This window comes from Cervus canadensis, chromosome 3, assembly GCF_019320065.1.
Source record: "Cervus canadensis isolate Bull #8, Minnesota chromosome 3, ASM1932006v1, whole genome shotgun sequence".
Taxonomy (NCBI): domain Eukaryota; kingdom Metazoa; phylum Chordata; class Mammalia; order Artiodactyla; family Cervidae; genus Cervus; species Cervus canadensis.
In genome coordinates, this window is record NC_057388.1 from 15,511,137 (window position 1) to 15,538,954 (window position 27,818).

At 39.5% G+C, this 27,818-nt stretch overlaps 1 protein-coding gene across 8 annotated transcripts in view; it reads left to right on the forward strand.

The window, feature by feature from the left end:
* Positions 1 to 27,818, forward strand: part of NXPH1 (neurexophilin 1) — a 464,434-nt gene that overhangs the window by 400,987 nt on the left and 35,629 nt on the right. Inside the window, exon 1 of one of the 8 annotated variants that reach the window (XM_043462719.1) lies at positions 10,009 to 10,457. The exons of the other annotated variants lie outside the window; for them this stretch is intronic. Coding sequence (XP_043318654.1) covers positions 10,437 to 10,457 — 21 coding nt within the window. The 5' untranslated portion in view covers positions 10,009 to 10,436. Of the gene's footprint in view, positions 1 to 10,008; positions 10,458 to 27,818 lie in introns of those variants that run through there. 8 annotated transcript variants of the gene reach the window in all.

A 27,818-nucleotide genomic window follows, 5' to 3' on the forward strand; every position in this document is an offset into this window, starting at 1 on the left:
TTTTTGGTATTTCTAAAGCCCCTTGCTAGGTATGACCTTAAATTTAACAATTATGCCTGATATTGTATACCTAAAAGCCTCCTGCTTCCAGTATGCATTTAGAATATATTCCATTCCTTAAGTGTTTGATGTATTCTACTTACATCTAATGAAAATTCTGTACTGCTGTCAAAATTCAAAAAGCACAGTTATTATTTCACTGTGGTAGTTCAGGAAAATTTAAATTAGATTTGTACTCTTCAGAATCATAGTCTGTTTAGGCATAAGCAAATTACATGCAAATAATGTAGAAAATGTCAGGTGTATTTGTTACACTTGAATATGACCTTTGGGAAAATACTATTGGAAAGTGCCTGACTGTATTGTAGGACCACTGGAGTGGTCTGACAGAATAGAAGGTCATCTGCACGCAGAAAACCTAGAGTTTCTGTATACAACTGTGCATATGAGATTTGTTTTCCTGCTCTGTAAGCGAAAACCCAAAGATGCTTTGCACCATGAATATGCTGAAGATAAAGGGACAAGTGGCAATTTTTCACCTGCTTTTAATGCTCATCTTTGTGAAATTAGGAAAGAGAATAATGTTAAGAATGCCGTGTGCTAGGAGAATGCAACTTGAATCTACATTCCTTCGAATCAGCTTAATTTTATGATAAACTTGAACTGATGTCTTTCATGTCATTATTAGGAATTTGTAACAGAATGCTGCAGTTTATTCTGACTTACATGTTATAGCGAACAAAGTATGCTAATTTTCTGCCTATAAGAAGTTGTTTTAAACAAAAAGAAGAGTGGGCAAGAAGTTGGTAAGATAGGTTTTCCATAAAGACAAAGTAAACCACTGCCAATATGGTATAGTTTGGGAAATTCTAAATGAAAGACTCTCATTCTCAAAAAAGCTCCCTTCTTTGACTTAAAACTATGCTACAGTGTTATATTGAACATGATTTTAGCCTCATTTTTCTAACCATAGAAGCATGGTTCTTTCTGTCAAATGTATGTGTCTGAGTGTTTCTTTCCCTCAAAATGCAAGGACACAGAATCAGAAGAATATGGATTTAAACACTGGTATTGCTACTTAGGAGTAAAGTGATCGTGGGCAAGTGAAATAATGGCACTGACCATCAGTTTTTTTTCCTGGAAAAGGGAATGGCTACCCACTCCAATGTCCTTACTTAGAGAATTTCATAGACAGAGGAGCCTGGCAGGCTATAGTCCATGGCATCTCAAAGAGTTGAACACCCCTGAGTGACTAACACTTCCTTCATCCATTTTTTTTAAATTTGTGGAATTGCTATAATAATCTTGACGAAAATTTTGAGGAGAAATATGATATCTACACATGATCTGCTTGAGTGCTGGCACATGGTAAATGTTCAGTATCCTCTAGAATCATTATTATCTATGTAGTTACTTCTCTTCAGACATATTTTGGAAAACATTTCTTTCTGGGACTAAGTCTACTGCTCAGACTTCCCACAAATAGATGTAGTTTCATTTCTCTTCATATTTGATATCAGAACCATTGGGCTGTGTTGCTCTGTTTTTCTCAAATGGAACAAGTGTGTGCGTAGTTAACCTGATGTCAAAAAAGAAAGTAAAGAGAACCTTGATTTAGCCCTTTAATGTCAGGACATTTAAAGATTCCATGTGTGAAAATGAGTGTGGCTATTTGAATGAATGTACTCTTTATGAAGTGTGTGTTATGACCTGCTTCTCCCTGGCATACTGGACAGGGAGCCTTGCTGACTCTGCAGAGCTCTGTATGCAAAAGGATGTCTTCAAAATGAGCTTATGGATGCCCTGGGATCTGATGTTTTCAATGTGGGTAAAACTTGTTCTTCAGAAACTTGATAATAGAAACACAAACTTTTAAAATAACACTAATGTAAGTCATGGAGCTGATTCATCACATGCCATAAATTCCTTTACATATCTTATGGTTAACTCGACATTTTCAATAAGTTTGTTTTCTCCTATTTAATATACTATTGAATGTGTCTTGGTAAGTATGGTCATTTTTTCCAATTACCGTATTATTTTAGATTGTTGCTTCTGCTTTTACTTTGTATATCCGCCTCTATTTAGTCCAGATCAATCTGCAAATTTCTCACACCCTAAGTTTTGCAACAGAACTGGGAGGGAAATATAGTTAAGGAAAGAAAGAGTCACAAGTCCTTGAACTGATGTAGGCTCATCTGGTAAGAGATGATAGTAAGTGACGTTTGAACTTAGTGTGTTGTATTCAAGTTAGATAGATGAATTTATCTTCTTTTAACTTTAAAATTTTCGTGCTCATCAAGACTTGCGTATTTGCATGTGTGCTATGTCACTTCAGTAGTGTCCAACTGTGTGACCCTATGGACTGTAGCGCCAACACCCCCAGGTTCTCTGTCCATGGGATTTCCCAGGCAAGAATACTAGAGTGGATTGCCATACCCTTCTCAAGGGGCTCTCCCCAACCCGGGGATCAAACCTGGGACTCTTGTATCTCCTGCATTGGTGGGCGGGTTCTTCACCACTAGTGCAACCTGGGAAGTCAGGTTAAGTCATCAAGACTTAATCGTCGTTCAAACTGAGGAGGAGCCCATGCTAGAGAAGGGGAAACATGGGTCCTGTTTTTAATCTAGTTTATCATCTGACAGTCTTATTGAGAAACTGACTTTGAGATTGCAGATAAATTTTCCTTGTTAGGACATTTAAGAATCAGGATTTCCATTAATCTAGAAGGTAGTCAGTAAGTGTTACAGAACTGGATCAGTGCTCTCAAGCACATCCTTCTAAAGATGTTCCTGACTGCTGTATTGTCCCATTTACACCTGATATCATTTAATGTCCCAAAGTACCTCTGTTTTCCATGGCTTTTGTCTTGACCTCCTCTGGTGCTTTTCCTAATAACCACATTACCTACCTCATACTGGTCACTTGCTCAAAAGTATATGTTGAATGCGTGTATGTTCATATATCACTGGAATATTAGAGCTTATTGTGTCCTTCATTATCTAGCGTAGGAAGGGAGTCTGTAGGTTGACTAACTTGATATAGTAGGATAACCCATAGGTTTCAGAGTTGGGGGCACCCGGGTTTGATTCTCCTATTGTTTTTGTTTAGTCTTTAGTTGTGTCCAACTCTTTGCAATCCCAGGGACTATAGCCCGCCAGGCTCCTCCGTCCATGGGATTTCCCAGGCAAGAATACTGGAGTGGCTTGCCATTCCCTTCTCCAGCTCTTCTGCTTAACTGGAATAATAAAGTAGCTTTTCTGCACCTTAATTTTTTTCACAAGTAAAATGGCATATTTTCTAAGATATAAGATTTCTGGGTAGAGGAAGCAAAAAACAAAAAAAACAAAAAAAAACAAAAGAAACTCTCAGTCAGCTTCCAGGAAGGAAACATAGTTCATTTAGTTCAGTCGCTCAGTCGTGTCTGACTCTTTGCGACCCCATGGACCGCAGCACGCCAGGCTTCCCTGTCCATTACTAGCTCCCGGAGTTTACCCAAACTCATGGCCATTGAGTCGGTGATGCCATCCAACCATCTCATCTTCTATTGTCCCCTTCTCCTCCCACTTTCAGTGTTTCCCAGCATCAGGGTCTCTTCCAATGAGTCAGTTCTTTGCATCAGGTGGCCAAAGTATTGGAGTTTCAGCTTCAGCATCAGTCCTTCCAATGCATATTCAGGACTGATTTCCTTTAGGATTGACAGGTTGGATCTCCTTGCAATTCAGGGGACTCTCAAGAGTCCTCTCCAATACCACAGTTCAAAAGCATCAATTCTTTAGTGCTCAGTTTTGTCTATAGTCCAACTCTCACATCTATAATTAACTACTGGAAAAACCATAGATTTGACTAGACAGACTGTTGTTGGCAAAGTAATGTCTCTGCTTCTTAATATGTTGTCTAGGTTGATCACAGCTTTTCTTCCAAGGAGTAAGCGTCTGTTAATTTCATGGCTGCAGTCACTATCTGCAGTGATTTTGGAGCCCAAGAAAAAGTCTCTCACTGTTTCCACTGTTTCCCCATCTATTTGCCATGAATTGATGGGACCGGATGCCATGATCTTAGTTCTCTGAATGTTGAGTTTTAAACCAACTTTTTCTGACATTTCTCCAAAGAAGATATACAGATGGCTCACAAACACATGAAAAGATGCTAAACGTTGTTCATTATTAGAGAAATCCAAATCAAAACTACAATGAGATATCACCTCACACTGGTCAGAATGGCCATCATCAAAAAGTCTACAAACAAGAAATGCTGGAGAAGGTGTGGAGAAAAGGGAACCCTCTTGCACTGTTGATGGGAGTGTAAATTGATACAGCCACTATGGAAAATGGTATGGAGATTTCTTTAAAAACTAGGAATAATACCACCATATGACCCAGAAATCCCCCTCCTAGGCATATGCCCTGAGGAAACCAAAATTGAAAAAGATACATGTATCCCATTCATTGCAGCACTATTTAAAATAGCTAGAGCATGGAAGCAACCTAGATGTCCATCAACAGATGAATGGATAAAGCAGTTGTAGTACATGTATACCATGGAATATTACTCAGCCATAAAAAGGATTGCATTTGAGTCAGTTCTAATGAGGTGGATGAAACTAGAACCTATTATACAGAGTGAGTGAATCAGAAAGAGAAAGATAAATACTGTATTCTAATGCATATATATGGAATCTAGAAAAATGATACTGAAGAATTTATTTACAGGGAAGCAATGGAGAAAAAGATATAGAGGATAAACATATGGACAAGGGGAGAGGGGAGAAGAGGGTGAGATGTATGGAAAGAGTAAAATGGAAACTTACATTACCATATGTAAAATAGATAGCTATTGGGGATTTGCTGTGTGGCTCAGGAAACTGAAACAGGGGCTCCGTGTCAATCTAGAGGGGTGGGATGGGGAGGGAGTGGGGAGGAATTTCAAAAGCGGGGGGATATAAGTGTGCCTATGGCTGATTCATGTTGAGGTTTAACAGAAAACAGCAAAATTGTGTAAAGCAATTGTCCTTCATAAAAAATAAACTAAAAAAAGAATCACCTGCCAACACAGGGGACAAAGGTTTGATCCCCGGTCTGGGCAGATTCCACATGCTGCAGGACAAGTAAGCCCAAAGGCCATGACTACTGAGCCTGCCCTCTAGACTGAGCCTTAGTGCCATTTTGAGTTTATCTTTGTGTATGGTGTTAGTGTTCTCATTTCATTCTTTTACATGTAACTGTCCAGTTTTCCCAGCTCCATTTATTGAAGAGACTGTTTTTGCCCCATTGTATATATCTTTGCCTCCTTTGTCAAAGATAAGGTACCCATAGGTGCATGAGTTTATTTCTGGGCTTTCTAGCTTGTTTCATTGGTCTATATTTCTGTTTTTGTACCAGTACTATACTATCTTGATGACTGTAGCTTTGTAGTAGTATAATCTGAAGTCAGGAAGGTTGATTCATGCAGTGCAATTCTTCATTCTCAAGATTGCTTTGACTATTAAGGGTCTTTTGTGTTTCCATATAAATTGTGAAATTTTTTGTTCTAGTTCTGTGAAAAATGCCATTGGTAATTTAATAGGGATCACATTAAATCTGTGGGCTGTGTTTGGTAGTATAGTCATTTTCACAATATAGATTCTTCCTACCAGGGAACATAGAATATCTCTCCTTCTGTTTATGCCATCTTTGATTTCTTTCATTAGTGTCTTATAATTTTCTGTGTAAAATTTTTTGCCTCCTTAGGTATGTTTAGTCCTAGATATTTAATTATTTTTGCTGCAATAGTGAATGGGATTGAGTCCTTAATTTCTCTTTCTGATTTTTCATTGTTAGTGTATAGAAATGCAAATCATTTCTGTGTGTTGATTTTGTTTCCTGTAACTTTGCTTAATTCACTGATTAGCTCTAGTAATTTTCTGATACTATCTTTAGGGTTTTCTATGTACAGTATCATGTCATCCGAAAACATTGACAGATTTACTTCTTTTCTGATCTGGATTCCTTTTCTTTATTTTTCTTCTCTGATTGCTGTAGCTAGGACTTCCAGACCTATGTTGAATAATAGTGGTGAAAGTGGACACCCTTGTCTTGTTCCTGTTCTTAGGGGGAATGCTTTCAGTTTTTCAGCACTGAGAATAATATTTGCTTTAGGCTTATAATATATGTCTTTTACTATGTTGAGGTAGGTTCCTTCTATGCTCATTTTTTGAAGAATTTTAATCATAAATAGGTGCTGAATTTTGTCAAAGGCTTTTTCTGCCTCTATTGAGATTATCATCTGGTTTTTACTTTTTGATTTGTTAATACGGTGTATCACATTGATTGATTTGTGTTTATTGACAAATTCTTGCATCCCTGGAATAAACTCACCTTGATCATGGCATATGAGCTTTTTGATGTGTTGCTGAATTCTGTTTGCTAAAAATTTTGTTGAGTATTTTTGCATCTATGTTCATTAGTGATATTGGCCTGTAGTTTTCTGTTTTTGTGTTGTCTTTGTCTGGTTTTGGTATCAGGGTGATGGTGGCCTCATAGAATGAGTTTGGAAGCGTTCCTTCCTCTGAAATGTTTTGAAAGAGTTTTAGAAGAATAGACATTAGCTCTTCTCTAAATGTTTGATAGAATTCTTCTGTGAAGCCATCTGGTCCTGGGCTTTTGTTTTTTGGGAGATTTTTGATCACACCATCAATTTCAGTACTTATAGTTGGGTTGTTCATAATTTCTATTTCTTCCTGGTTCAGTCTTGGAAGATTGAACTGTTTTTAAGAATCTGTCCATTTCTTCCAGGTTATCTATTTTATTGCCATATAGTTGTTTTTAATAGTCTCTGATAACCCTTTGTACTTCTGCATTGTCTGTTGTAACCTCTCATTTTTAATTTCTAATTTTGTTGATTTGATTCTTCTCTCTTTTTTTCTTGATGAGTCTGGCTAAAGGTTTGTCAATTTTGCTTATCTTCTCAAAGAATGAGCTTATCATTACTATTGTTTCTTTCGTGTCTTTTTCATTTATTTCTGCACAGATCTTTATGATTTCTTTCCTTCTACTATTTGTGGGTTTTTTTTTGGAGGGGGGTCTTTTTGCAGTTGTTCTAGGTGTAAAGTTGAGTTGTCTATCAATGTTTTTCTTGTTTCTTGAGGTAGGATTGCATTGCTATAAACTTCCCTCTTAGAACTGCTTTTGCTGCATCCCATAGGTTTTGAATTGTCATGTTTTCATTGTCATTTCTTTCTAGAAATTTTGTGATTTCCTTTTTGATTTCTTCAGTAACCTGTTGGTTATTTAGAAATGTGTTGTTTAATCTCCATGTGTTTGTGTTTCTTACACTTTTTCCCCCTGTAATTGATATCTAGTCTCATAGCGTTGTGGTTGGAGAAGATGCGTGGTACAATTTCTATTTTCTTTAATTTCCTGAGGTTTGATTTGTGACCCAAGATGTGATCTATCCTGGAGAATGTTCCATGTGCACCTGAGAAGGTGTATTCTTCTGCATTTGAATGGAATGTCATAATGATATCAATGAGATCCATCTCATCATAATATATCATTTAAGACTTGTGTTTCCTTATTCATTTGCTGTTTTGATGATCTGTCCATTGGTGTGAGTGGGGTGTTAAAGTCTCATACTATTATTGTGTTCCTGTAAATTTCTCCTTTTATGTCTGTTAGTGTTTGTCTTATGTATTGAGGTGCTCCTATGTTGGGTGCATAGATATTTACAATTGTTATGTCTTTCTCTTGGTTCAATCCCTTGATCATTATGTAGTGGCCTTCCTCATCTCTTATAATCTTCTTTATTTTAAGGTCTATTTTATCTGATAAGAGGATTGCTACTCCAGCTTTCTTTTGCTTCCCATTTGCATGGAATATATTTTTCGATCCTCTCAATTTCAGTCTATATGTGTCTTGAGGTCTGAAGTGGGTTTCTTGTAGACAGCATATATATGAGTCTTGTTTTTGTATGCATTCAGCCAGTCTCTGTCTTTTGGTAGGAGCATTTAATTCATTTACATTTAAAGTAACTATTGATATATATGTTTCTATTGCCATTTTCTTAACTGTTTGGGGTTGATTTTGTAGATCTTTTTGCTTCTCTTGTGTTTCTTGACTATATAAGTCCCTTTAACATTTGTTGTAAAGCTGGTTTGGTGGTACTGAATTCTCTTAACCTTTGCTTGTCTGAAAACCTTTATATTTCTCCATCAGTTTTGAATGAGATCCTTGATTTTTCCCTTTCACTACTTTGAATATATCCTGCCATTCCCTTCTGGCCTGCAGAGTTTCTGCTGAAAGATCAGCTGTTAAGCGTATGGAGTTTCCTTTGTATGTTACTTGTTGCTTCTCCCTTGCTGCTTTTAATATTCTTTCTTTGTGTTTAGTCTTTGTTAGTTTGATTAGTATGTGTCTTGGTGTGTTTCTTCTTGGGTTTATCCTGTAGGGGACTCTTTCTGCCTCTTTGGATATGCAAAGTTAAATAGAGGTAGATGAAGAAGATTTATATACATTAAAGATTAACTGCATGGGGAAAAGAGCAGTAGGAAAAGCAAACTAAGGAATAAACTTAGAAAAAATAATAATACATTTAAAAAATTAAAAATTAAAACTAAAAAAAAAAAAAAGAAAAGAAAAAAAAGAGGAAAACTTCACAGAATGGCAAAAGCCCAACGTAGAGGCAGAGGTTTATGGCAATTAAAAATGTGACTAAGGAAAAAAAAAGCTCAAAAGCTTAATTGGATTTCTTAGTGCCAATAAAATTGACAACTACAATGGGGCAGGGGTGGGGAGAGTGGAAAAAAAGAAAAAAAAATCCAAAAGAGTCTACAGAACAAGTCAAACATAAGAATAATAAATGTTCTTCTTGAGTCACTGGGGTCAGAGTCCTTTCCCTCGCTGGGAGTTACAGTCTACCTTACTTCCCTAGGACGCCCTCCAACACTGTGCTGATCTCTGGACCTGCTGTGGGTGCAGCTCAGATTCTAATCTGGTCCTGCTTCTTTGTGTCCTTGCCTCCAATGTCCACAGCTATTGTAGCTAGAGTGTTTTCTTTTATGGGTGCTCTCAATGGCCTTTTATATATTCCATCAATACAGAGTCTGCTTAGTCGATCATGTGGATTTAATCTGCAGCTTGTACAGCTGGTGGGAAGGTTTTAGGTCTTCCTCAGCCACACTGCCTCTGGATTTCAATTGTGGTTTTATGTCCACCTCTACATGTAGATCAACCACTGGGGTTTGCCCCTGAGGCTGCCCTGGAGGACTTGGGTTTGCCCCTGTGAGGGCCAGGTGTGGAGGTGGTGCAGCTGCTGGGGTCGCAGGGGTTCTGGCAGCAGCAGGCCCTCAGCGGGGTTGGCGGCTCGGGCAGCAGGAAATACAGTGCTCTAGAAGGGCATGGCAACCAGTGTTGGCCAATATGCTCCAGCATTCTTGCCTGGAGAACCCACTCTCTGACAGAGAAGCCTGGCAGGCCACAGTCTACAGGGCTGCAAAGAGTTGGACACACCTGAAGTGACCCTGGGAGCATAGACACAAGTCTTCTTTTTGGCCTGTGATAGCTCTGCCCCCGGAGAAGGCAATGACACCCCACTCCAGTACTCTTGCCTGGAAAATCCCATGGATGGAGGAGCCTGGTAGGCTGCGGTTCATGGGGTCGCTAAGAGTCGGACACGACTGAGCGACTTCACGTTCACTTTTCATTTTCATGCATTGGAGAAGGAAATGGCAACCCACTCCAGTGTTCTTGCCTGGAGAATCCCAGGGATGGGGAAGCCCGGTGGGCTGCCGTCTATGGGGTCGCACAGAGTCGGACACGACTGAAGCGACTTAGCAGCAGCAGCGGCAGCTCTGCCCCAGTGAGAGTTGGTCGTGAAGGTGGCGCAGCTGCTTGGCTTGCAGGGACCCTGGCAGTGCCAATTGTGCAGGGACACGGACTGCCTTCACCACAGGAGTTATGGTCCTATCAGCGTCTTTTTTCTGAGCTCTTGTAGCTGTGGATAAGAAGGCCTCTTTGGCCAGTCTTTCTCTGTAGCTCCGCCTGTAGCACTTGGAGGGCTACTTTGCCTGGGGTCCTTCTCTGTTGTTCAGTGAATCAGGCACAAAGGGGGGCCCCATGGATGGGGTCCTACCCTGTAGATCGGCAGGTCAGGCCCTTGAAGAGGCACCCTGGGTGGGGTGCTACCCTGTAGTTCAGTGCATCCGGCCTTTGATGGGCCAGCCTCTCTACTGTTCAACTGCTGATGCTGGCGTGTGGGAAGAGAGGCTATGGTGATGGCTCCACCCCCTATGTGTGACTCAGCAGTATCGCCTTGCTTCCATGGCTGCCTGGGCTTTCCTCCACTGGCATTTCCCACCTCGATCTACTTCCTCACATCCCCTCAATCTGTCTCTCCACAGTCAACAGCAGCCCTGGCCCTGAGATTGCTCCACAATCCCTAAACTCCAGCTCTCAGCCACCATGCCTTCCAGGAGACCAGGGGTATGTATGGCTGTTTTGCAAGGACTGTTTGATTCTCATTCCATTTAGGCTGCCACAGATCAGCTGTTTCACTCTCAACCTTAAATGTTTCTCCTCTAACTCAGACAGTTTCCCCAATGTGGGGATTGGACCCCTGCTTCATTTCCCCCACCCACTGAGGGCAGGTTCAGTCCTACTAACACTCCTGTTTTTTCCCCCTATTTCCTTCATCCTACTGAGTTTTGCGTGCATCTATATATTCTTTACCACTGGTCGGGTACACCTGTCCACTCTCAGTTGGTGTTCTGCATGCACTTCTGTATCTGAGGGTGTATTCCTGATGTATTCATGGAGAGAGATGTTCTCTACCTCCACCTACTCTTCTGCCATCTTGTTCTCTATCCCAGAAATCTTGATTCCAGCTTGTGGCTTCAACTAGCTTGGCATTTTGCATGATGTACTCTGCATATAAGTAAAATAAGCAGGGTGACAATATACAGCCTTGACGTACTCCTTACCCTATTTAGAATCAGTCTTCTGTTCCATGTCCAGTTCCAGCTGTTGCTTCTTGACCTGCATACAAATTTCTCAGAAGGCAGGTCAGGTGGTCTGGTATTCCCATCTCTTTAAGAATTTTCCACAGTTTATTGTGTTCCACATAGTCAAAGGCTTTGGCATAGTCAATAAAACAGAAATAGATGTTTTTCTGGAACTCTTTTGCTTTTTCAGTGATCCAACGGATGTTGGCAATTTGATCTCTGGTTCCTCTGGCTTTTCTAAATCCAGCTTGGGCATCTGGAAATTCATGGTTCACGTATTGTTGCAGCTTGGATTGGAGAATTTTGAGCATTCCTTTGCTACCGAGCTAGTGCAGTTGTGGGGTAGTTTGAACATTGGCATTGCCTTTCTTTGGGATTGGAATGAAACTCAATATGCCAACAAATTTGGGAAACTCAGCAAAGCTGGCCAAAGCTCCATCCATAGTTCATCAGGCACTCTGTCTGTCAGATCTAATCCCCTGAATCTATTTGTCACTTCCACTGTATAATCTTAAGCGATTTGATTTAGGTCATGCCTGAATGGTCTAGTGGTTTTCCCTACTTTCTTCAATTTAAGTCTGAATTTGGCAATAAGGAGTTCATGATCTTAGCCACAGTCTGCTCCTGGTCTTATTTTTGCTGACTGTATAGAGCTTCTCCATCTTTGGTTGTAAAGAATATCTGTCCATCTTTGGCTCCATCTTTGCAGCCAAAGATAGACAGAGGGAAACAGAGAGAGCACTCAAATGGGAAATTGAAGGGAGAAGGTAGCTTACAAGGGTATGGACAAAGTTAAAGGACATCTATAAGGGATTATGAAGCACTGTAGGGCGAGGAACAGAAATACTGCTAGGGCTAGATCTGAAGAAGCAATTGGAGTGAATGATTTAGAGATGCTAAAAATAGTCTGTGCTTATAGGAGAAACCCATCTGGAGCTGTGGCCTTTGGTAGAGAGACCATACCAGTTAGACCACAGTCAGGCAGGGAGTGAGATCAGGGAATAAATATCCTGACTGCTTCTCTTTATTCCCACCCTTCCATTTTCTGCTAGTTCCTCTGAGTGGCCAAATTCACTCAGAAGGAACACAATAATACAGCTGATACAGATTAGCAACTGTGGAATGGAGAAGGAGGGATGGGGAGAAAAATCTCTCTCTCTTTCAACATGTGGATCCAAGATGAGCATACTGCTTACTACTGAACACACAGCATAACCATAAAACTTATTATCTAAATTGCAACATTTTTGAGAATGAAAGCGAATACTATGGTTAGTAATTGCACAGGGACAGAAGGCAGAAAATAGAACTGTGCTGGACAAATCAGGACTTACTGTCACCTTAGTAACAGAGCATGATAAGGGTAGATAAATGTGGATTTCCTTCCCTTTCTTCACCACGTTTTTCAGATTTTCTCCTCTTGTAATAGAGTAGTGGGGATATTTTGAGAAAGAAGATTGGGTTATTTTAATAAAGCAATTTAGACTCATCTCCCCATGGTAGGCTTTTCAAAGTTGGCAATTATTACTGAGTCCTTTGCTAACATCTGCTGGAAGAATATGAAGATATAGGTTGTGCTTTAAACCTGAGACCTGATTGCCTTGTTTAGTAGGCTCTCTCTGCTTAAAAAACCTTGCTTGAATGCTGAAGGCAGTGGAGGCAATTGAGAGTCTGTTATTCAATAAATGGAAAATACATACTATGCACAGGGGGATTTGGTGAGCTATTTATTCTTCTCTGGCCATGGTGTTTCTGTCTTATTTATATCTTAAAACCAATTGCTACACACATTGGGTGCTTTGATTTGGAAGATACCTGTGATTAATATTTTCGCTCTTGGTAAATATTGATGATTGACCAGGAGTGGTGTTCAATGTCATTATATATAACACAGACTAAGACAAGGAATGCTAACAAGTGCAAGCAATTACAGAGATCAACAAGCATTTCATCACATGCTGATAGGTACATTGAAGTTTCAAAGATGAAAATAATTTCAGTTAAGCCAAGAAACATCAATATGATCAAATGTTATGGAGCGTATTTGAACAAAGCAAGCTCTACTTGTGGAAATTGTGTGTGGTTTACCTTCTTTTGCTGGAATTTTGAGTTACATACTTAGGAAGTAAATAACCTTGGTTATTTCTGCTTCTCAGTCTTTCAGCTTGTATGTTTATGTTTGACCACCCTGTTTGTGACAGCTCTGTCAACATAGGTAACCTGATGCTTTGCTTTGAGTTTCCCTGAGATCAAGGACAGTGTGGGCTTGAACTTATCTGTGCCCTTGCTCTTGGCTTACTGACTTCCTTGAAGCTATTACCTTTGCTCAGCTTACATGATGAGTCTCTGCTCATAGGCTCTTGCACTGCACCTTTGCCATCCATCCAGATTTGAATAAGGTCTCCTCAAGGAGTGACTTACTCTTTTCCTTCAGAGACTCTTTTTATTTAGCAATTAAGAGAGTCACTTAACTGTGACTCTAATTGGTTGGGGTGACATATGGCTTACTCAGCCCTCATGTTTTGACAGCCCTATTGGAAGCTAGGTATATTCTTCAAGGAAAATGCTTACTAACTTTCCAGTGAAATTTTTGACATTAAACATTTTATTAGTAAGAAAGCATTTAACCTGGTCATTCACCTGTTCTGTGCATTCAATGAAGTCTTAACTCTCTAGAGTTCAGGTGCCATAACTGTACATTATATGATGTTGTTTATCTGGAGAAGTTGCAGACTTCTAGATTTAGGATTTTGTGTCCTTTGATAGCATGCTGTTGATAAGAATGAAAGGAGATCAAACCAGTCAATACTAAAGGAAATCAGTCCTGAATATTCACTGGAAGGACTGATGCTGAAGCTGAAGCTCCAATACTTTGGCCACCTGATGTGAAGAACTGAATCATTTGAAAAGACCCTGATGCTGGGAAAGGCTGAAGGCAGGAGGAAAAGGGGATGACAGAGGATGAGATGGTTGGATGGCATCACTGACTCGATAGACATGAATTAGAGAAAGCTCCGGGAGTTGGTGATGGACAGGGAGGTCTGGCGTGCTGCAGTCCATGGGGTCGCAAAGAGTCAGATACAATTGAGTGACTGCCTGACCTGACTGATTGATCAATAAGAAAACCTCTGAAACCAAGGTTGGTCACAGTCCCAATTAAGGGTTAAGCCTTCATAAAAGTAGAGTCAAGCCCTCACTAGATTTTTATAATGAATCCATGCAAGAGCTTGTACTTTTGTTGAGTTCTTTCCTGGAGCTATTTGAGGTCACCTTCATGGTGGCTCAGCGGTAAAGAGGCCACCTGCAATGCTGGAGCTGCTGGAGACCTGGGTTCGATCCATGGGTAAGAAAGACCCCCTGGAGGAGGAAATGGCAACCCACTCCAGTATTCTTGCTTGGAGAATCCCATGGACAGAGAAGCTTGGCAGGCTACAGTCCTTAGGGTTGCAAAGAGTTGGACACGACTGAAGCGACTTATCATGTACTCACCACAGAAAAAGAATCAAGGTATTTATACAGTTAACATTGAAAAACATAGTTTTAAGGAGTCATGTGTAATTATAAGAAACTATTTATAGTTTCTCTATATATAGTTCTATAGTTACTAACACAGTTAGTAAATATGTTTTTAAGTTAAAAAGTGGAAATTAAAAAAAAAAACAATCCAGTTATTATCATATAAGGGTAAAGCAAAAATTCATATAAAAATTGGTTGGGTAATGTATTTATTTGCTCACTAATGCTGAGTCCTGCTATGCACCAGATGTTCTTCCAGACAGAGAAGATAAAGTGGTGAGTAAGATGAGCCTCTTCTCCAATCTGATGGAGTTTACATTGTCAGTGAGGGAGATAGACAGTAAGTTCAGTTCAGTTACTCAGTCGTGTCTGACTCTTTGAGACCCCGTAGACTGCAGCATACCAGGCCTCCCTGTTCATCACCAACTCCTATAGTTTACTCAAACTCATGTCCATTGAGTTGGTGACACCATCCAACCATCTCATTCTCTTTTGTCCCATTGACCTCTCACACTCAAACTTTCCCAGCATCAGGGTCTTCTCCAGTGAGTCAGTTCTTTGCATCAGGTGGCCAAATTATTGGAGTTTCAGCTTCAGCATCAGTCCTTCCAATGAATATTCAGGACTGATTTCCTTTAGGATGGACTGATTGGATCTCTCTGTAGTCCAAGGGACTCTCATGAGTCTTCTCCAACACCACAGTTCAAAAGCAACAGTTCTTCTGTGCTCTGCTTTCTTTATAGTCCAACTCTCACATCCATACATGACTATTGGAAAAGTCGTAGCTTTGACTAGATGGACCTTTGTTGGCAAAGTAATGTCTCTGCTTTTTAATATGCTATCTAGGTTGGTCATGACTTTCCTTCCAAGGAACAAGCGTCTTTTAATTTCATGGCTTCAGTCACCATCTGCAGTGATTTTGGAGCCCCCAAAAATAAAAGCTCTCACTGTTTCCATTGTTTCCCCATCTATTTGCCATGAAGTGATGTGACCAGATGTCATGATCTTAGTTTTCTGAATGTTGAGTTTTAAGCCAACTTTTCCACTCTCCTCTTCCACTTTCATCAAAAGGCTCTTTAGTTCTTCTTTGCTTTCTGCCATAAGTGTGGTGTCATCTGAATATCTGAGGTTATTGATATTTCTCCTGGCAATCTTGATTCCAGCTTGTGCTTCCTCCAGCCAGGCGTTTCTCATGATGTACTCTGCATGTAAGTTAAATAAGCAGGGTGACAATATACATCCTTGACGTACTCCTTGTCCTATTTGAAACCAGTCTGTTGTTCCATGTCCACTTCTATCTATTGCTTCTTGACCTGCATACAGATTTCTCAGGAGACAGGTCAGGTGGTCTGGTATTCCTATCTCTTTCAGAATTTCCCACAGTTTGTTGTGATCCCCACAGTCAAAGGCTTTGGCATAGTCAATAAAGCAGAAGTAGATGTTTTTCTGAAGCTCTATTGCTTTTTCAGTGATCCAACGGATGTTGGCAATTTGATCTCTGGTTCCTCTGACTTTTCTAAATCTAGCTTGAACATCTGGAAGTTCACGGTTCACAGTCTGTTGAAGTCTGGCTTGGAGAATTTTGAGCATTCCTTTGCTAGTGTGTGAGATGAGTGCAATTGTGCAGTAGTTTGAGCATTCTTTGTCATTGCCTTTCTTTGGGATTGGAATGGAAACTGATCTTTTCCAGTCCTGTGGCCACTGCTGAGTTTTCCAAATTTGCTGGCATAAACAGTAATCCAAGTCTATGCCCTGACCAGTAATGCTGAAGAAGCTGAAGTTGAACGGTTCTATGAAGACCTACAAGACCTTCTAGAACTCACACCCAAAAAAGATGTCCTTTTCATTATAGGGGACTGGAATGCAAAAGTAGGAAGTCAAGAAATACCTGGAGTAACAGGCAAATCTGCTTCTGGAGTACAGAATGAAGCAGGGCAAAGACTAACAGAGATTTGCCAAGAGAATGCACTGGTCATAGTAAACAGCCTTTCCAACAACACAAGAGCAGACTCTGCATATGGACATCACCAGAAGGTCAATATTGAAATCAGATTGATTATATTCTTTGCAGCCAAAGATGGAGAAGCTCTATATAGTCAGCAAAAATAAGACCGGGACCTGACTGTGGCTCAGATCATGAACTCTCTATTGCCAAATTCAGACTTAAACTGAAGAAAGTAGGGAAACCACTAGACCATTCAGGTTTGACCTAAATCATATCCCTTTCAATTATACAGTGGAAGTGACAAATAGATTCAAGGAATTAGATCTGATAGACAGACTGCCTGATGAACTATGGACAGAGGTTCGTGACATTGTACAGGAGTCAGTGATCAAGACCATCCCCAAGAAAAAGATACACAATTAACAGCTACAAAACAAGTAAATCAATAAACTTTCAGAGAGTCTTAGGGCGCTATGTGATGGTCACTATGTTAGGGAATAATGGTGCAACTGCCCTTTAGGTTAAGGAAGGTCTTTTGGAGGAGGTGACTTTCAAAGCCAAGGTCTGAGTGACATGAGACACCAGCCATTTGGGTACGTGCCATGTCTGTCAGTGGAAGTAGTGTGTACAAAGGCTCTGGGGCGGGAACCAGCATGGCGCATTCTAGGTCTTGGAAGAAGGTCAGGGAGGCTGAAGTGGGCCTGGAGAAAAGTACTGTAAGAAGGTAGGAAGGGCCTGCAAGGTCCTGTTGGGGTTTGTAAGTGGGATCAGGAGTTCAGATTTTGTATTAAGTGCTGGGGGATATAACTGGAGGGAATTACATAAGAGAGTGACATGATCTGATAAACAGATTTAAAAGATACTGTGGCTGCTGGGCGAAGAATTAACCATACAAGAGCGAGAGTGAAAGCCTGGAGACCACTGACAAGCTATTACACCACCAGAGACCAATGGTAGTGGCTTGTACTAAGGGATATATGAGATGACAAGGGTGGAGAGAAGTAGGCAGAATGGGGAAAAGTCTTGCTTTATGATTATTTGACTTTCAAATACAGTCTATATGAATGTAATCATCAATGACTAGCATCAGAGCATAGTTTGTTTCTTGTTAACAGAACAATTGCCTAAGCAGGAACCCAAGAGGAATTTATAAGCGTCCTTGCTGTACTCTTCTTTCATTAGCTTTCTTGGCCTTTAGTCTAGAATGCGTGCATGTGCTAAGTCACTTCAGTCATGTCCATCTCTTTGAGACCCTAAGGGCCACAGTCTGCCAGGCTCCTCTGTCCATGGGATTCTCCAGGCATGAATGTTGGAGTTGGTTGCCATGAACTCCTCTAGGGGATCTTCCCGACCCAGGGATCAAACCCAAGTCTCTTACATCTCCTGCATTAGCAGGCAGAGTCTTTACTACTAGCGCCACCTGGGAAGTCCTCACATAGTACTGTGGGGAAATTCCTTTCAATATGTTCATAGTGAGAGAGTGTTTTGTGTTAGCTTGCCTCCCTCCAACTTTCTGTACACAATGTACTTATAGATTTTCATGTTATTTAGAAAAGTGTGCTGGTGACTTCTCAAGTCAAGTTGAAAGTAGTACAAGCATGGCAGAAAGAGACGCTGTGAATAAGTTGATGTGGAGGATGAAATGACCCATGCTGAATGGATTTCATAAGAAAGAAGGGGAGGTAAACAAACACATATTAGGTGATACACGGACTGAGAGTGATGGGAGGGGTACATTATAGACTATCCTAATTAGTAAGCGAAGGTTTCTGACAAACCTGGTTCTGATATCTTGCTTAAATGTTTAGAAGGAAGTCTAAGGAAGAGTAAAGAAGAGGTGAGAGAGGTATAAGGAGAGGAAGGTTTAGAGTGGAAATGGCGCTTAAGCAAAGCCCACACAGGAAGAGGGGAAGAGACCCACAACCCATTCCCCTCAGAAAAGCCCAAGACAAACCCCAGACAAACGAACAAACAGAACCGCAGTCTCTGAACAAAGTCCAATCAGTATTTTGGTAGTAAGAATGTTGACTGAAGAGCCAGGCAGGTCTGAATTTGAATCCAGATTCTATGTTACACAGGAATCCTTGAATGGGTCTGTCTCTGAGCCTCAGTTTCCTCATTTATAATATGGAAATATAATGCCATTTATATAATTGTAGTAACTTTGAAGCAAATTTAATGAGCTGGCATCATGTTTGAATACAGGTTCCATCTTTTTCTCTATGTGTCTTTGGCAAGAGATTTAACCCTTTTAAACTTTTGGTTTCCTTATCTGTAAAATGTTGTCTAAAATATTATCACTACTGTACGTATTACAGTTGTTTAAAAACTTGATCTAAAGCAGGCAATCAATAAATGTTATTTTCTTTCTGCCATTTTATTTCCTTCAACTCTTGTATCATTTTACTACTTCTCCTCCATTCTATAAAATCTTTCTTCCCCCCGTAGTGTTCAGGTTGTATTCTACAGGTTTCCATACACAAGTATATGCTTGCCTTAAACTTTTTTCCTCCTATGTGATTTCTCCCTCTGTTTGGCGTAATTATTAATAGTTTCTTATTTCACTCTCAGGTTTCTTGGTTTGAATAACAAATTCTGTGCCCATTCCACTCATGGTCCTTGTTACTTATGAAATCCTTCAATGTGTTATTGGAAATACATATCTTTGGAAACAGTGCTCTGTGATGGAAGGTTCAAGTCAGGATTACTTTTGTAGAAGTGATTTTCTGAAAAAAAGCAGTGTCTTGTTAACCAGGCAGACAATGAATGAGTCTGCCCTGATTGATGGTGGGGGGCGCTGCTGATGATAACCTGTCACTCTTGGAACATTCTGAGGCAAACCAGATGCACTCCTGTGGGTATTACCTCAAGCTGCATGTTACAAAAGCGCTTGTGATGTTGGAAAGCTTCCAAGGCTCCTCTCTCACAAGCACAGACAGAGGGTTGTCTATGCATTTCAGGTGCCTTACGTGTGTGGGGAGGGGCTCAATTGTCTCTTGCCACCCATGTCATATGTGCTTGTCAAAGAACCACAGCTTTCTTTGGGAAAATTTGCTTTCTATGTCCCAACAGAAAAGACAGCAGCGTTGTCCTGGGGGAACTACTAGAATGACATTTTTCTGGCATGGTGGTTACATTTCTCAACTTGTCCATTTGGTGGAGGAAAAACTCTTTTAAACTTTTACTCTGGACATTGCCCTAGCATCATATTAGATGGGAGAAACCATAAAACTTTGAACCCTGAACATTTCATTTCTGCTTGTCCAGATTATCATAACACTTACCTGTTGTCTTCATAGAGTGATATTTGATTCATAATTCAATTGATTACTGTACAGTCTGGCAGGAAGTGAGTGGAAGAATTAATAATGTTATAATTAACAAATGCCAGGCAATTTTAAACGTTCATCTCACTCCTCTTCCTTCTCCACTATATGACTAGAAATTCATGTAAAGCAGTCATGCAAAATACCTCTGCCTTCAGGTAACTTGCTAACTTCTTAGAGATGTCCACATGAAAAAAAGTTGAAGAAAATTAGAATTTGATTTTTAAAAACTGCTAGATTGAGTTGAAAGCAAATGCTTCAGAGTAGGATTTGAAATTATTTTGATTATTCAGTCTATCTAGCCAAGAGAATCTCTGAATACAGTATTACTTTAAACCCAAATATTAGATGATTTAGACTTATAAAAGCATTGGCTGTAATTTTAGATGTCTGGCAGAACTAGGGTATCAACTTTTATTAAAACATTTCCTTTAGAAAAGAAGCATGAAATATTCATTGCTAATATAAACCAAACTTCCTTTCATATTAAATCTGGAATTAAAATAGGCTACTTTTAATTTTTGTAATGATAGGTACATTATTTCATAACAAAAATAGCTATGATTTAAGGGCTTGGTGGATGCTAGGTCTGTGATATATATGGCAATCTTCCCAAGCTTCTTAAGAGTTAGGCATTATTATGTTTAAATCACAGACAAGACTAGTAATTTGTTCAAAGCCACACAGTTAGTTATTGACAGTTTTCAATGCCAGGCAGGTCTTGCTGTTACATCCACTGTTATACAGAATGCAATTTGTTTACCGGGATGATCATTATTATATTTTCCTCCCAGATTTCATCAGTACTTTAGTGGAAGTCACAATTTACTGCTGACCTAAATGCTTGTCAAACATCTTTTTATCCCTTTCTTAGCAGATTGTCATCATCAGACTTTATTGCTTGGCTATTTCTATCACCCCTACTTCTTAGTTTCCTGAAGGTTAGGTAGATAGGAGACTATTTTGGCTTTCCTTGTTGAGGAATTTTGGATGTCTCTTGGTCCTGATCTTCCACCTTGACCTCTAATACACTAAGTATTTGGTGCCATATTTAAAGTTTACTGCCGCTAACAGGAACTAGCAGCACTCCAAGCTTTTCTATAAAGAAAAAAAAAAAACAAACAATTTACAAATGTTTTGATTCAGAATATTCGAAATTACACAACCAATAGGAAACTTTGCTTATTTCTATGGTATTGTTATTATTATTATTTGGCTTAAACATCTTAACTTTATTTTCTCACAGTTCAAGAGGTTAGAAGTCCAAGATCAAAATGTCAACAGGGGGACTTCCCTGGTGATCCAGTGGCTAAGAATCCATGTTGCAATGCAGGGGATACAGGTTCGATCCCTGGTTGGAGAACTAAGATCCCATACGCTTTGCCACAACTAAAACCCAATGTAGCCAAATAAATAAAATAAATGAACAAATGAAAAAACCAAGATATCAGCTGGCTTCATTTCTTCTGAAACCTGTCTCTTTGGCTTGTAGATGGCTACCTTCTCATTGTGTCCTCACAAGACTGTCTCTCTGCTGTCTGTGTCCTGATCCTCTTCTCTCATAAAGATGCCAATCATATTGGATTAGGACCTATCTTAATGACACCATTTTAATCTTAACCTCCACTTTAGAGGTCCTGCCCACAAGTAGAGTCACATCTGAGGTACTAGGAATTACAGCCTCAACATATGAATGGGTGGGTGGGGGACACAATTCAGCCCATAACAGGGCCTTTTCTGAAAATCTTTGTGAGCCTGGGGCTAAAAACTGGGTACCCTCTGTCAGAAGCTACAGTTCACAAAGTATGGTATTATTTTTAAATATAACATTAAACATGGGCTTCCCAATGGTTGACCTTACTTAATGTTCATAAAGTAATTCCTTGACTTCCTTGATGGCTCAGTGGTAAAGAATCTGCCTGTAATGCAGGAGGAGCAGGTTCTATCCTTGGTTTGGGAAGATCCCCTGGAATCTTGCCTGGAAAATCCCAAGGACAGAGAGCCTGGTGGACTACAGTCCATGGGATCACAAAAGAGTCGGACATGATTTAGCAACTAAATAACAACAACAACAACAAGTACAACTCCTTAGAACAGAAGAATGACACTTTATATTGGGAGATTTGGAGGCAGAGTCTGAAGCAACCACTAAAATTATGAAGTTTCACAGAACTTTGTTCTGTATTAAAAGTCCATGTAAATATTACATTCCAATCATTATATATTTTATCTTATTATATAAATACATTGTTTTAAGTACTTTCATGTAAATCTGATGCTTTAGGAAGATATGCCATATTTTTCCTGGAGTTTGAGCAAACTATCTCATGTTTCCTGGTGATGTGCATACTCTAGATTGAAAACAGTAAACTTAAAGAATTTTCTCCAGGAAGATCTTGTTAGAACACTGAGCCACTCATTCATTTATTTTTTCAGTGTTCATTCTGAGTAATGACTACTTAGATGTTGAGAACAGACTTATAGTTAATTTAATCAAAGTTCTGCTTCCATGGATCTTACATCCAAGGGATAGGCATTAATAAATGACAAAGTAAACAAAAAAATACTAATCAATTTTATGATGCAAAGAAAGAAGGTATTGTGAGAGGGACTAAATGGGGATTTCTTTAGACATGGTAGATGAGGAAAGACTTTTCTGTGTGTGTGGCATTTTAGACTTAGACCTGAATGATACGAAGAAGTTGTTGTTGTTTAGTCACTAAGTTGTGTCCAGTTTCTTTTGCGACCCCATGGATTGTAGCACACCAGGCTCCTCTGTCCATGGGATTTCCCAGGCAGGAATCCTGGAGTGGGTTGCCATTTCCTTCTCCAGGGAATTTTCCCAACTCAGGGATCGAATCCCTCTCTCCTGCATTGCAGGTGGATTCTTTACCACTGAGCCAGAGAAGCCCCAGGGGAAGAAGGAAGCCATGTAATATATGTCACAGTAATTTCCGGCAGGATACAGCAAAAGTCTTAGGAGAATGAGTATGGCTTGTTCTTTTATCAGAAAGAAGAGAGAGTGAGTGGAAGAAAGGTGAACAATGAGCAAAGGGACCAGATTTTCAAAGCCTTCATAGGTATGGTGGCCAGAGTTTGGTTTCTCTTCTAGGTATGAAAGATGTGATCAGATCTTTGATGAATGGGGGAATGATATGATCTTATTTATCCTATTTAGAGATGACTCTGATTGCTGGGGGGAGAAAGGATTATAGAGGGTAAGAATAGAAGCAATGTACCAACTTGATGACCTGTAAAATAGCTTCTGTGATAGCTCAGTTAGTAAAGAATCCTCCTGCAATGCAGGGCACCCCAGTTCAATCCCTGGGTCTGGAACATCCATTGGAGAAGGGACAGGCTACCCACTCCAGTATTCTTAGGCTTCTCTTGTGGCTCAGCTGGTAAAGAATCCACCTGCAATGCGGGAGACCTGGGTTTGATACCTGGATTGGGAAGATCCCCTGGACAAGGGAAAGGCTATCCACTCCAGTATTCTGGCCTAGAGAACTCCATGAACTGTATAGTCCATGGGGTCAGAAAATGTCAGACAAGACTGAGTGACTTTCACTTTCACTTTTTACTTTCAAACAGAAATAGGAGCTGTTGTTATGACAAATATGGGATATATTTTAGAGTTATAGAGGAAAGGACTGATGCATTGATTAGGTGGACAAACACATTTGGATGAGGGTAAAATTATCAAAGGTTTTAGCCTGAGTAACTGGATGTGCCATTTGGTAAGACAGAGAGGATGATGATTTGAGGAGCAACTGAGCCCATCTTCATTTTGGGAAACCCACCATCCAGGTGAAGCAGTCAAACGGTACAGGATCCAAAGAAAGACTCAGGTGAGCGTACTTCTCAGGGAGAGAAGAGCAAATACAAAACCCAAGTATGGGATAATGTTGATGAGTTTTAGGACCATCAAGAGAGCCAGTGTGTTTGGAGCATGAAACCAGAGGGATACTGGTGAATGAGATCACAGAAGTGGGCTACAGGAAGGATCATTCTGAACCTGAAGGTTGTGCAAAAGGGTTTGGATTGCATTCTAGGTATGACAAGAAATCACTGATGGGTTTAGTCCAAGTGACAAAGTCTGATAAACCATTTTTAAAGAATGACTCTCACTGTTATGTGATGAACTGATCGGGAGAGAGTGGTGCAAGAAGCAAAAGCAGAAGTTCCTTTACTAATGAGTAAAGGAACTCGTTAGAAGGTGAGTGGAACCAGGGATGTGAGGTATCTTGCCATGTGTGAATGAGTTCTGCACAATCACACATTTTCCCCACCCACATTTTAACATGACCTGTGAACAACCTCCTGGAGAGTCACAGAGGTGAAAAACCTGTTTACAATGATATATATATGAACAAATCATTTGTGCACAGTTTTATCCACAATAAGTTTTCTAGGAACGCAAGTGTCGTGTATACTGAAGGGGATACGGTACTTGCTGTGTACTCAACTGCGCTAATCGATGCTCACATTTGGAAAATCAAGTCGTGATGGCAGTGTCACCTGTGGTATTTAAGTAGCCAGTACCTCATATCTGTGTCTATCCTCTTTTACATTATCTTGTTGATGGCTTTATGCAAGTTTAATATCTGATACTGTGTCTTGTGGAGTAGCAGTGCCCATACATTCACATATTGAAATGTATCTTATGGGACACTATACTGGTTTTTTGAAAAATAGGTTACAGTATTGAAGTCCTTCATTGGAAGGACTGATGCAGAAGCTGAAGCTCCAATACTTTGGCCACATGATGCAAAGAACTGACTCATTGGAAAAGACCCTGATGCTGGGAAAGATTGAAGGCAGGAGGAGAAGGGGATGATAAAGGATGAGATGGTTGGATGGCATCACCAACTCAATGGACATGAGTTTGAGCAAGCGCTGAGAGTTGGTGATGGACAGCGAAACCTGGTGTGCTTCAGTCCATGGGGTTGCAAAGAGTCAGACACGACTGAGCGATTGAACTGACTGATACTGATTTTTGAAAAATAGAGTACAATATTGATGAGTTTTATTACACAGTGATTAAACTATTGTTATATAAAGGGAGCCATGTATCTGATAACTTGAGACCCATAGATCTAGGTAATAATGAATGACCTAGGAAGCTTAGGTTCCCACTGATGACTGATGTTAAACTAGACGCAATTAGACCTGATAGTCTCTTGGATTAATGTAATTTGCCCAAGAACACATAGTTAACTAACTACAGATGCTGATTTTGAACCCAGCGCAGAATGTTTCTAAAGCTCATTTTGACTATATCATACATATCAGAAAGACTTATTTTCAGAAGTTTATTTATTGTACTAATAGTGTCCTGCTTAAATTCTTGGCGCAGTGAAAATATCTGAAAGCTGTGTCTCTGCTAGTAATAAGATAAAGGTGTCTATTCAGTCAATTTAATGATTAAAATAATTAAATTTGGAGAGTCAGAACATATACAGTAATTGTTTGGTCCATTATGTGAAGAACAAATCTTGATTGTAGCTTCTTTTTTCACTTCTAGTTGTTGAGATACTTGTAGAAAAGACTGGGTTTTATCATGATTTCTAATTTAAACTTGAAAATATGTTTCTGTGTGGTTTCAGTTATTTCCTGTTAGCACACATTTCTCCCTATTGGTTGCTTAATGATTGCTACAGATAGGAGACACACATAGATTTTTACTCTAAGATTTTTTAAATGAATACTTGTTTACTAGAATAGCTGCTCAGTTTTTTTATCCCTGATTTTCCCTTTGTAGAAATTCACCTAATAAAACATTATTTTTAATGTCAGTGTTTTATGTTATGAAGTACCAGCAATATTATTATTCTGTAGAAGAATAATTGAGGGGGATTTAACTAGACAGTAATTATCATGCAAAAAAGTAATTTTTAACAGTTATGACAGTTTTGTGAACTATAGTTCTAGGGACTGTCACTAAAACATCTTAGTTTTAATGTTGTAAGAATTTGTAATATTTAAGAAAGATAGTTGCAACAGAATATATCAACAATATTTTGTTACTACATCGAAGGGTATTTTGATAGGGTTTTGACAATGGCGAAAATACAAGTTAAAAAACTAAAACTAAATGTCTTCTATTTGCATTGGAAATTGACATGGTATTAAAAATTGATTTTTAACATTTCACTTTTATTGTGAGGCAATGCATAGCTCTGATTCATAGCATCATAGGAGATTTCTTAATCTTCATGTTGCACCTTGCTCTTCATGGTGATTTGTGTCTGGCTTTGTCTTATGGATAGAAAGAGAAGATCTACTTACTTACTGTGTTGAAGATATAAAAGAAATTAATTACACTGCCTGTGGTTACTATCTGCACAGAATCAAATTACTTGGTTTAGGAAATATTTCATCTGTTAAAAATCCAATGTGGACCAGAGATAATGTGCCTCAACCAAATAAATGGTAAAACCTCGAGATAAATTTACTTTTCATTACTCTGCCTGTGAGAGGCAGGGCACACATGTCCAGAACCTCTCCAGTGAGGCACCTGAGAAACTGTCATCCTTTCTTTACCAAATTGAATTGTAAACTATTCCTATTTAGGATTGTTTTTCAATGGTTTGAATGTTACTTAACAAGCATAATGTTGTGGAGTGGGCTCCATATTGTCTAAGAAGACTTCTATGACTTCTATTTATCTTTTGCATCAGGATTTGACAGGTAACAAATGAAATTCCTTTTCTAAAATTAAACCCAGCTTCTTTTCTATCTTTCACTCATAAAGGATGAAACATTATTTGCTTCTTGGACAGTTCCTGTACTCTATCATCTTTCATTACTTTTATAAGTTCTGTCATAAAAGCTTTAGTCCTTTGGCCTTGGTTTCTAACTGCCTATTATAGAGATAAGTGTCTGCATTTGATAATATAAAATCCTCTAATATTGCCTTACCTGCAATTAAAAAGTACTTTAAAAGCAGCATTAGGATATGATATTGTCTTTCATTTCTCTGTTGTATTTGCCTTCTCATACAGTTTTAGTTCTTTATGACCATGAAGAGCAGTGTTTCTAGAGCACTTTGGACACTATACTTATCTGAGGTCCAGCCCCGAACACCTGCCTTTAACACTCATCCTCACCTGGATGTCCCATAGTACCTTAAACTTAACTCAGATGCTGTTCCTTCTCCTGATTTCTCTATTAGAGAGGTTGGCAGATTATGGTCCTTGGCCCAAAGAAGGCAATGGCAACCCACTCCAGTACTCTTGCCTGGAAAATCCCATGGATGGAGGAGCCTGGTAGGCTGCAGTCCATGGGGTCATGAAGAGTCGGACACAACTGAGCAACTTCACTTTCACTTTTCACTTTCATGCATTGGAGAAGGAAATGGCAACCCACTCCAGTGTTCTTGCCTGGAGAATCGCAGGGACGGGGGAGCCTGGTGGGCTGCCGTCTATGGGGTCACACAGAGTCAGACACGACTGAAGTGACTTAGCAGCAACAGCAGCTTCTTACTGCCTATTGTTGTATGGTCTTTCTGGAAAGTGAGAAGAGTTTTTACATTTTTAAAAGAAAATGAAAATAATATTTCATGACCTGTGAAAATTAGATGAAATTCAAATATCAGTGTCCATAAAATGTTTTTACTGGAGTACAGCCACACTTATTTGTTTCTGTATTGCCTATGGCTGCTTTTGCACTACAATAGCAGAATGAGTGGTTGTGAAGAAGACTGGTTCTCAAAGGCGTAAAATAGCTTAAGCTACCTGGCTCTTCACACACAAAAAAAGTTTGCTGACTCTTGGTCTATGTGAATAGAATATTTCACCACTCTCTCAACTCTTAATCTCCCAATATCAAAACCTCTGAATTATCTTCCAGTCTTTCTTCTTATTCAGATCCCTATCCTATTGCTGTGTATAAGGAATATCTCCAGACCAGACTCCTTTATTGTGTTTCTACAACTTTAGCACATAAATCCTTACTGTCTGTTTCCTAGACAACTGCAATATTTCTTCCTAACCCCAGTTTCTCTCTAATAAAATTCAAATTCTATATTAGTACCAAAGCTATCATGTGAAAATCA